The sequence below is a fragment of the Erythrolamprus reginae genome, chromosome Z (genome assembly GCF_031021105.1).
Source record: "Erythrolamprus reginae isolate rEryReg1 chromosome Z, rEryReg1.hap1, whole genome shotgun sequence".
In the NCBI taxonomy this organism is placed as follows: domain Eukaryota; kingdom Metazoa; phylum Chordata; class Lepidosauria; order Squamata; family Dipsadidae; genus Erythrolamprus; species Erythrolamprus reginae.
This window is the reverse complement of record NC_091963.1, coordinates 120917973-120929466: the sequence shown is the minus strand read 5'-3', so window position 1 is coordinate 120929466 and position 11494 is coordinate 120917973. Positions and strand designations below refer to the sequence as shown.

Genomic DNA, 11494 nt, shown 5'->3' with positions numbered 1-11494 from the left:
AGGGGAGTGGCAGCTCCCACCCGAGGAACCTGCAGTGATGGCCACCAGCAGTAGATATAGGTGGGAGAAGGAAAGGGAGCTGCAGCCGCAGCTGCTCTCCCCACCGGAGATGGGCGTGTGCCGAGCATCTTGGTTGTGGCCTCCCCGCCTCCATCCACCAGCCAGCCCACCTGGAATGGAGCGGTGAGGCTTGGCACCAGCATTCTCGGCAGGCACGGACGTGGCTCTTTCTTTCACCCACCGCCGTCGCCTCCAGCCAAGTGGCAGCATTTGCCGTAAGTTCCTCAGGCGGGTTCTGCCACTTTCTAATAATCTCTGCACTTTCTACAGGTGCCTGGCTGGGCTGCCCAGAGGGAGTGGCAGCTCCCACCCAAGGAACCTGCAGCGATGGCTGCCGGCGGGAGAAAAAAAGGGAGCACACACACACACACACACACACACACACGTGTTCTCAGATGCAATTTAAACATAACTTCAGTAATTAATTTATTTTAAGGTTATATGAAAAGTCTAAAAAAAGTCCAGATAAGAGAATACATTTAAATATTGTAGATAAAAGTGAACTATACAGAGACATATCCAAATTCTACTAAAAAGAATAGCAATAACTTTCAAATCTGTTTTAAAAGACATCATTGAAAGTGCTACCCATACAATAAGAAAGAGTTCTATCAAGGTCAGATAAAACTGGAGAAGATGAAAAGTCAGTTGCATTTGGACACTGTCATGAAGCAAATTAAATTCTTTCAACCATGGTCCTAGTTCGAACTTTCAAGAAATTCTAATGAACTGACGATTGATTGTCATGGTTTTGTTAAAATTTGATTGTCAAAAAATTTAAAAGCAAATGCAAGTATCAAGTGACAAATGACAAAAAAATCATCATTTTCCCTAAATTTCGTCTTAATGCTTTATGGACTTCTTTGTTTCTCAAAGTGTAGATAAGAGGATTAATTAAAGGAGTCATGATTGTGTAGAAAATGGAAATGATTTTATTGAGGTATCTTAGGGTAGGGGTGACTGGCAATGCATAGGCAATTAATAATATGCCGTAAAAGAGGCAAACTACCATGAGATGAGATGAACATGTTGAAAAGGCTTTATGCCTTCCTGTGATAGATTTTATATTTATGATAGTGATGATGATGCAAATGTAAGAAGTTAGAGTCAACAGGAATGGGGGAATTGTAAAAATAATGGTCATGCAAAAAGCAAAACGTTCAAAGAGACTTGTGTCACTACAGGAGAGTTTCATCAGAGGATATAAATCACAAAAGTAATGATCTATTACATTAGGCCCACAAAAGGTTAATTGAGCCATAACAGTTACAAGAATGACATTAAATATCAAACTGTGTATGCCTATTGCAACCATGAGTTGGAAACAGAATCTGATGTTCATAACAGAAGCATACTTTAAGGGTCTACAAATTGCCAAATAGCGATCATAAGACATTGCAGCTAAAAGATATGTTTCTATTGATTCACACATGCAAAAGAAATGATATTGGGCTAAGCATCCATTCACACTAATAGTTCTTTCTCCAGTCAGCAAATTGGTCAACATTTTGGGCAAGAAATTAAAGCTGTAGCAAGTATCCAGACAAGACAAATTTGACAGGAAGAAATACATTGGAGTATGAAGATGTTGGTCAGCCACAACTAGCAGAAATATGAGGAGATTCCCAAATATTGTCATCAGATAAATCACCAAGAACGACCAGAAAAGGAAAAGTTGCACCTCAGGGAGATTTCCAAAACCAAGCAGGATAAATTCTCTGATACTTGACTGGTTTTTTTCCTTTTCTATCCCCAGCATTTCCATTTAATGAAATATCACGTAGATTCTAGAATATATAACAAGAAGGGATGAGTTCAAATATGAAAGTATAAAACACCCATTTCATTCAAGTATTCAATAATGGGAAAAGGAGAATACCCTGAGAATATACTGTAGGTGGCAGTTGCTCACCATTATTCTCATCTAATCCAAGAACAGGAAGATCAGCTCTAATATGATGTGCTTAAAAGGAAGAAAATTATCCTTTGTCCTTATACCTGCTATGTACTGGAGATGAGGCATTCAAGTTATATTACTATATATATTATGCACATCTCTCTTTTCTTCTCCCTTTGATCTATTTCCTTTTGTTTTCCATATGCTTCTTTATGATTTTTCTAAATGAAATATGTACTCTGTGCCTTCAATTTTTTTTGAACGATTTGCCATTGCTTTCTTAGTAGGTCTGCTTACGCAATTTTTTGTGAATGGTTTGCCATTGCTTTCTTCTTTGGTCTGCCTGTTCCTAAGGCAGAACCAGAACTCAAGATCTATTCATACTCACAGCTTCTACTCTGATACCTTAACCACTACACCAAAGTGAGTTTCTTAAATGAAACAGGTAAATCTACAATATTAGGTCACTTTCCTTGAAAACTATGTGAAATTTTCAAAATTAACTTTTAGCTAGTTATGTACAAATTGAATATGTTTGAATATCTGATTATATCTCAACATCCCATACTGCATTCATTGTTTTAAATAGAGCTTTTTTAAAAATGAAATTACTCTTCGAATCAATCAGAAGATAAATAATTAATGAGGAAAGTAATTTGAAGAAAGATGAATCTTAATCTTAACACATTCTTGTACAAGGGGAGGTCTGGAACATTGAACACACTGTAATTATATTTATTTGATTGTATAAGTTTGAAATCCAGTGCAACACAGTCATAGTTTGTGAAATCAGAAATGAAATAATTTAACCTTCCACATATTTTTATCTCAGAATATAAAATATAGAATATTATTATATTGAAAATTTTGTCATGCATATAATTTTGAAGTCATTAGATTACAATATATTCTTCTGGAGTTTGAAATAAAAGTCAAAAGTACACAAGTATTGTCTTCTATTTATTTCCCTAGTCTACTCCTAAAACATCTCATCTGCATCCTCACAGTTTCTCATAGTTCATGTAAACAGTGGTCTTGCGGAGCAAATATATTATTTCATGAAGAAGAAATGTATTCCTTAGACAGGACTAAATTAAACTCTACAGTAAATAAAATCAAGCATGCACACTAAAATATATTCTAAGTCATTAGATGTAATACCTCTTTACAAACATCCAAATGTTTATCTTCCCCAAAGGATAACGCCAAATGTTTCACCAAAATTCAACTGGAAGAAAAAGGGTCCAAACTCACTTGGTCAAACTAACCCAGTAGGTCCAAGCTAAACCCTGGACTCCCTTTGTATAATGCAAATGACTGGTTTCCATTTAAGATGTTCACAGTTTGAGTAAATCATAGCAACTCTACTGATACCTAGGAGTAGACTATAAATGATGATTTGTGATCTATAGGATCTTGGATTAATCTGAACTAAAATGATATAATTATATCATTTACTACACTCTATGAAGTTAGTCAATATTTTAATATAAAACAATATCAGAAAAAGTACACATTTCCTCTGAAATCTGGGAGAATATCTGAAGTGGGCATTTATCTTCAGCAAGATATTGGTTCCTTTAAAACACAATCCATTGAGTCAATATGTTTTCCTCCTAATTGCAGCTCAAGAATCTTACGTAAGTTGGAACATTTTATGCTATGAGATGGAAAAGTTTCTAAAATATTTTTAGTGCAATAATTAATCCTAGAAGATTTATTATAGTTTTCTGATGCAATTAATTTATAAATTCCCAAAGGCTGTTGTTAACAACTTGTTAATTCTGAAGACTAACTCTCATTTGTGTTGCTACTTGGGCAATGTATCCTGAGAATCCATAATGCCACATTTATGCTTTATAATGAGCCTATTCTCTGCCTTCCATTGTTAGCATGTTCAACAGTCCTACTTATCCCTAGCCCTAGAAAAATCAACAATTGAAGAGATTAAATTTAATTCAAGGATCGGGAGCAAAAATTATCTTTGCTACATCCAGGTTCCCTATCATTCCAAACATTTTATTTTATTTTTCTCTTAGAATATTCTAAGAATATTTATTCTTAGAATACACTGTATTTCAAAATTTTCTTATTTTCTCTTTTAATCTTCACTAAAATCTTGAATATAGCAACAGTGGGGCATGATGACCAGGGAGAGGATCTCTATCTTCTATGCCCTGGTGATAATAATGATATTTTATATTTACACATCATGGGGTTCATCACTATGAATCTTTAAATGTTGATTTTGCAAAATATCAAAGCCTTATGTCTCAGAAAAAAAGAGTATAAATATGATTTATTTAATTAAATAGTAGATCCAATAATAGAACAAGATAGTGTATGTGCTTACAAAACTTTGTTGCATAAATAACCTCTGCATTCCACATTCTATTAGATTGTCTCTGCATAGTCCTATTTTGAGAATCATATTTAGTAATGAGCAAACCGAACTCGCACAATTCGGGTCCATACCGAATTTTGCGCTGTTCAGTATACCAAACACGAACCCAAAATTATTTGAAACTTCGGGCAAAGTTCAGGGTCGTGTTCAGCGTTCGGAGCTTTGATGTCACCCACAGGTTGCTAAGGACACCAAGGTGTTTATTTTTAAATAAAAGGACGCTGCAGTGGCACTGCAAGCAAAGGGCAGTCCTTTCACGGAAAAATAAACATGTTTATTTTTACATGAAAGGGCCACCCTTTGTTTGCAGTGTCGCTGCAGCGTCCTTTTTCGTAAAAATAACAATGTTTATTTTTACATGAAGACCTCCCTTTGAAGGAGCTGGGGAATCCCTCCCAGCAAGAGATTCGGGGGTGGAGCTTTGACATCACCGGCAGGTTGCTAAGGATGCCAAGGTGATCACTTCCTGGATTCCATGGAATCCACAAAGTGATCACCTTGGCGTCCTTAGCAACCTGCCGGTATACGTGATGTCAAATCTCCGCCCCTGGAATCTCTTGCTGGGATTCCCCGTTCGGGTTCGAGTTCAGGTTTGGTTTGGGTTCGGCCGAATTTTGCATAAAGTTCATCCGAACTTGCCAAACCCGAACACCGTTGGGTTCGCCCATCACTAATCATAGTTCTTACCTGGAATTAAAACTTTTAAAATAAATGAGATGTGATTTCAATAAGATACATCAATGTGTACTGCCAACAGTATCTGTATAAAATAAATGAACTGCGGGAGATGTATATTTGGTCAAAGTCCCTTTATTTTTTGAAATTTTGATGTGCATCATTAAGCATTAGCTTTTTGGTAAATTTATTGTGCATCATTAAATTATAATAAGCAAACTGTATCCCACATATTTTATCTGCTTTATGAAATAAATGTATATAGGGACATTTCCCCAGAGAATATAAAGAAAGTTTTATTAGTTTAAAGAGTATAGCTGCTTTATATACACTAGAACCATGGATCTAAAATTGGAGATAAAATTTTCAGCTTTCAGATGAATCCTATTTCAGTAGTTGAGTCACCCAGTTTTTATTATTTTTAAAAGCCTCTTGCAAGCAGTTATTACAAAATAAGAACATTTCAATGTTTTGCCAATCAGGAATTTTTTCAATGTCCAGTGTCTCCTTTGGCAATGTCAAGATCTATTTTCAATTATGCCTTTAGACATGTTTCAGAAACAACACCTATAATGTTTTTTCTTCATCAACTGTAAATTCAGTCTGCTTGAAATGCTGCGTACAGAGTCATTATAGAATAATTCAAGTGACCTATGTGATAATTCATGGATCTTTTCATTTTACCATGCATAACAATATATTTCAAACTTTAAAGGCCAATCTTTACTGTTATTGTTATTGTTATTTCGGGTGGAATCTGCCTTTTGTTGATGATGCTATTTCTCCACAAGCTTCAAATTTATCAACAACAAATAACCAGGATATTTTTTCTGCATCTGTTTTATGCTTCTCCCACTCCCCTTTAAGTGACATTAGTACAGATGCAGAGTCAGAAAGTAAAATTGAATCAATAAAACAATTTTCCATTACATTGACTGTCCAGTGTAATAGTAGAAAATTTCCCATTCCTGAATAATTTCCATGTGAGGGGGATATTCACCTTGGCATTGAATACCATCATTCCAAAAATTCTTCACTCTAAATTGATTTAGCTAGCTGTGCCTGTCCATGCTTGCATGTGGATCATAAGCTTTTGGGCAGATATAAAGCAAGAGGTAAAGCCTATTATTAGTATAATTATTATGATTATTATTACTCTGGGGTATTTTGCATATATACTGAGAGTTTCTGCATTGAAGACAAATTCCTTCTGTGTCTAATCATACTTTGCTAAATAATGTCCTGTTCTGTTCTGTCCTTCCTTGCCCTATTCTGTTCTGTTCTTCTAGGACCCATTTTCTTTTTAGAAATCTTTTTCCTATTCAAAAATTAAAATTAAATTAAAATTTACAGCAACACTTTACCCTTGGATTATCCACGGTTGACCTATCCAGATTCCTAAGACGTCAGTAAGGGGTGAATACAAGTGCACTAGAGTGCCTTCCGTCCCCTGTCCTATTGCTCTCCTATATCTCCTGTACCTTTCTTCTTGTCGCGGTACTGTAAATGATTAAAGTCCGTTAGAACTTTAGTTACCGCGGAGGCGATGGATAGAAGCTTTTAGTCATTTGTTCAAAACAAGATTTCTTTTATTATAAAAGTAGAAAATAAAACCTGTCTCGGTGGACAACCGAGTTGGTAGATAGATAGAAGAATGGAGTTTTAGGATGAAGATAGATAGAGTTGGTAGATAGATAGAAGAATGGAGTTGGTAGATAGATAGAAGAATGGAGTTTTAGGAAGAATGGAGTTGGTAGATAGATAGAAGAATGGAGTTTTAGGATGAAGAAGAAGGAAGTAGTGTTAGATGTGGCAGGATATTACATCATAATAGGAGGAACTTAATAAAGCACATACAGTTAGCTCTTTAATTACTAAAACTCTCTGGGGCTGGCAATATTCAGCGTGACACTTCTATTCCTATGTATCTTCTTTTATTCCTTCATTGATATGTTCTATTCCTATACCTTCTCTTTTATTCTTTCTTAGATATATTTTACTATAAGTATATCCTCGATAACCTTCATTATGTATTTTACTATGTGTATACCCACTAAAACCCTCATTGTGTATTGGACAAAATCAATCAATCAATCAATAAAATAAATATACTTATAACCTTAAAAGATTAGCTAAAGAATAGTGTAAAATGAATTCAATTAAACCATAAAATTGCATCTATGCCATCCAAACATTTCTATATTTCTATAGTCAGAACTGGTATGTGTAATAACTCTGATTGAACTGATTGATCGTTTCGCCCTCTGCTTGTGACATCCGGGAGAATTGATGGCGAAAAACTCTAGCTGGCTTCATAGGTTTGAAGTGAGCGGCTAGCTTGGACAAGAGAGCGTCCCAGGAAACTGAGTTCACCGGTTCAGGGTCAGTGAGGGTTTCTGCCAGCTCAAAAATCTGTGTGCCACAGTAATTGAGGAAAAGGGCACGCTTGCAGCCGCTGTTGGCGTCTTTCATGCCGTCCGCTTCCAAAAATATTTAAAACTTCGCCATGTAGGCTGTCCAGGTCATTCTTTCTGGGTCGAAGAATTCAGGTGGCTGGACTAGCCATGATAGCACACGGAGGATCGGTCTTCTCGTCGCCAATGTAATAACTCTCAAAGCAAGGTTGAATCAAGCAAGGTTTATTTGCTAACAGGACAAGGAAGTCAATTCAGTCAAGAAGCAATTGAATATTGAGAGCTCTATACAATGACAGTTCTCCTATTTATACAATCTAGCCCAGCAACAAGCAGTTTTACAAAGATACATTTTAAGCACCAAAAGAAGGCAACCAATCAACATGCAATAAACAAATCTGAACTTTTGACTTTTACCCTGTCTGGGTAGGTCACCCAGGCAAATATGTAACAGTATGGAACAACATTTCCCCCTCTTTTGGAGTGCAAAATCAGTATGAGATGCCAGGTCAGGCATAATCTTTAACAAGTACAAGAAATTGGAAAATAGAACTTTGACAGTTGCACAAATATATAAAGAAAAATCCCATATTTTTCTTTAAACCTTCAAGGCAGTATCCAAAATTAAACATTTTTAGAAACCCACATTGCCCTGCTGTACCTCTTGTTCAAAAAAATACTGGTATGTATTTATTAAATTTAAATGCTGATCATTTCACTATTGAACAACTCCTTTTTTAAGGGATAAAAATGATTAATTGAAAAAAATTTCAGTGAAACGATCAATAAAACAAACTAATTGTACAAGATTCTAAAGGGAGATGTGGCCTTGCCCCTCCACATTTTAAGCTGTACTATAAAATAAGATACCATATTTTTCGGTGTATAAGATGCACCTGTTTTTCTTAATCCCTTAACTGGGGGAGAAATTAATGTGCTGAAACTGATCAGACTAAAGATACTAGCCAGATGAATACCTAGTAAGCAGATTCTTTTCCCTATTTTCCTCCTCCAAAACTAAGGTGCGTCTCATTCTCTGGTGCATCTTATACTCCGAAAAATATGGTACTTGTAATGAATAAAGTCTCCCAATAGCAGAATGGCAATTCTGGAGGTAGCCAGCTTGACAAATTGACTTATGACACAGAGCTACAAAGGAAGATAAAAATGTAAAGGAACATGTTATTATTAGACAAAGGTTGATAAAAATGTTTTTCATGTTGGATACATTTACTGTAATTGCATATGCAGGCATGTACAGTCAGGTTCTTTGAACTTAAAACTCATAAATAATTATTTAAAGGAAAATGGAATATAGTTGACTTACTACTAGTCTGAAGAACAATATCAGATCTCAAAAAGGAAGAAAGGACATCAAGGAAAAAAATGATTTTGAAATGCTAAAATAAATCAATACAATTTATTAGGTTGTAAATGCAAACTTTTATTTAGTCTTCATGCAATAAAATGCATTAAAGTTTCAAAGAAATAATTACTATATAATAGTGGGAAGAATGATGGATTAAATCTATAAAATTTACACAGTTATAAGCTAAAGAAAAATTGGTTTAAAATGTTTTATTGATGTATACTACCACCATCTACTAATATTATCTAAGATAGGTCAATCATATATCAATCGATATTGGAAACACCAGGAAATAAACATTTTATCATATGTGGTATATAAGTAAAATAATGCAAAGTTATACATAGTATAATATTCATAGTATGAATTTAAATTTAAATGAAATCATATTTTTAATTAGAAATATTCTCTAAAATAATCAACAAGAAACATTATAAATTAGTTACACGCTTACAGTAGTGAGAATAAACTTTATTCAACACTGGAAGAAAAACCTAATTCCAACAATATCTTCATTTGGAATTCAAACTTGAAGAATATGTACAATAGTTTACTAACTTTAGAAATGTGCCTGTTCTGTGTTTTGCCAATATGATTACTTCTAATGATTATAATAAAATATATTGTATAAAATTGTTTTTTAAAAAATAAATTGAAATTGATTGATGTCTCTCCTCTTTAACGTCTGTTAATCTGCACTATTTATAAGCATTTAGCCCCATTAAAAACCAATGAGTCGATGATAATATCTGCGAGAGTGCATGATGTATTGTTAGACAGGGCACAATTCTTTTGCAAATTTAGTTAAACTTCTTATGTGTATATCCTGTCTTGTTGCTGTTGTTGCAAAACTAATCATTATATTTTGCTAATACAGGCAAATTCATATTAAAATCCTGACACACAAAATTGCTGATTTTTGCATATTTGAGAAATGTATTGCCAATCTGAAAAGAAAAGTCAATGTGTAAAGTTCAATGTAATAATTATAAAACTTCATGGGAGAATAGACAGTAAATATCACTCCACCAGCAGCACTCCACCAGACAGCACTCCTTGCTGTCCTAAAGCAAAAAGAAACCTCAAATCTAGATTAGCAGCTTTGATTGCAAGAACTTGCTTGCATCTATTTTAGTAGCTACTGTATGTTCATCATCAAAGGCAAGGAAAGAATTCTATGGATATTTTCTTAAAGCAAGTGAACATTTCATAAGAATTTGTCTTAAGGATTTATGAACCTCTTTATTTCTTAAAGTATAGATGAGAGGATTGACCAGAGGAGTTAGTATTGTGTAAAAAATAGAGAAAATTTTACTGAGATGTTTCATAGTGAGGGCATCTCGGAACATATAGACAATGATTAATGTGCCATAAAAAAGACAAACCACCATGAGATGGGAGGAGCAGGTTGAAAAAGCTTTTTGCCTTCCAATAGTAGATTGAATTGTTATGATGCTGCCAATTATGCAAATGTAAGAACTAAAGGTCAGTATAAATGGAGGGATGGTAAAAATGAAGGACAAGAGAAGAACAATGAGTTTAAATAATGTTGGGTCCCTGCAAGTCAGTCTTTCTAATGGAGTTAAATCACAAATATAATGATCTATTATATTGGATCCACAGAAAGAAAGTTGGGCTAGCAAAAATACAACAATGCTATTAACAATCAAACCATTTATCCATGCCCCAGCCATAAGCTGGAAACAAAACTTCCTGTTCATAATAAGAGCATAAAATAAAGGTCTGCAAATTGCTAAGTAACGATCATAAGACATTGCTGCCAGGAGAAATGTTTCTGTACCTATGCAACAACCAAAGAAAAAATATTGGGTTAGACAACAACTTACAGTTATTGTTCTGTCTCCAGTAAACAGAGTACTTAGCATTTTTGGCAAAATAGTTGTGGAATAACAGGTTTCAAGGCAAGACAAATTTCCCAGGAAGAAGTACATGGGGCTGTGAAGGTTTTGGTCCGCTACAACTAACACAATGATGAGAAGATTCCCAGTTACTGTTGCAAGATAAATTATCAAGAAAAGCATGAAAAGAAGAGGCTGTAATTCATCAGGATTTCCCAAACCTAAGAAAATAAATTCTGTGATGCCTGTCTCATTTTCTTTCTCTGCAACTAACATTGTTTTTTTCAGTTCAGCAAATATCCAAAATCAGGAAACAATGCAACTGTGTTCTCCATTGGATCAGTTATAATTAGAAACTTCTAATTTATTATTCAAACTGGCCGTACTCCATTTAGAATCAACATTCTAATTGGAAATGAATCACCAGGACTGCTTTATCTCTCTCTTTTAATCTAACAAATGAAATTTTCACGGTGATTGGTATAGGAAGGAAGCATATTTCCAATAGGTTTTGTCCAATATCAGTCTTGGTACCAAAGCTCCATCTGGTGACAAAAAATAGATTCCAAAAATTATTCTATCCATCTCTTTTAAAGTCTGAAACACTTGAAGACCCTGCCAATAAATGCACAAGGGATTGATGTCATTATGAAACAAGTGATTTTCAAACTCATATATGTCCAGCCATTACTAAACCTAACACTAACATTCTCCTCAATAAACATGTGTGTCCCTCAAGATTATTCCCCTGGCATTTCAATTAAGTCATCCATTGAGATCACTTGCAGCAGATTATCTACCTTTCTACCAAACTTT

The 11494-nt window shown here is 34.6% G+C and overlaps 2 protein-coding genes across 2 annotated transcripts; both read right to left on the bottom strand.

Moving 5' to 3' along the window:
* Positions 1 to 856: 856 nt before the first annotated feature.
* Positions 857 to 1819, bottom strand: LOC139153895 (olfactory receptor 6N1-like). Its single transcript, XM_070728316.1, has one exon. The coding sequence runs from the start codon at positions 1817 to 1819 to the stop codon at positions 857 to 859; it is 963 nt and encodes a 320-aa protein (XP_070584417.1).
* A 17-nt stretch (positions 1820 to 1836) lies between these two features.
* On the bottom strand, positions 1837 to 10954 carry LOC139153894 (olfactory receptor 11A1-like). The gene is made up of 3 exons (XM_070728315.1): positions 10037 to 10954; positions 7087 to 7105; positions 1837 to 1847 (listed from the first exon to the last, which is right to left on the bottom strand). The coding sequence occupies exons 1-3, from the start codon at positions 10952 to 10954 to the stop codon at positions 1837 to 1839; spliced, it is 948 nt and encodes a 315-aa protein (XP_070584416.1).
* Positions 10955 to 11494: the final 540 nt, after the last annotated feature.

Coding starts and splice junctions, on each gene's coding strand:
- LOC139153895 (XM_070728316.1), bottom strand. CDS start 1,819: ATGCTGGGGATAGAAAAGGAAAAAAACCAGTCAAGTATCAGAGAATTT.
- LOC139153894 (XM_070728315.1), bottom strand. CDS start 10,954: ATGTTAGTTGCAGAGAAAGAAAATGAGACAGGCATCACAGAATTTATT.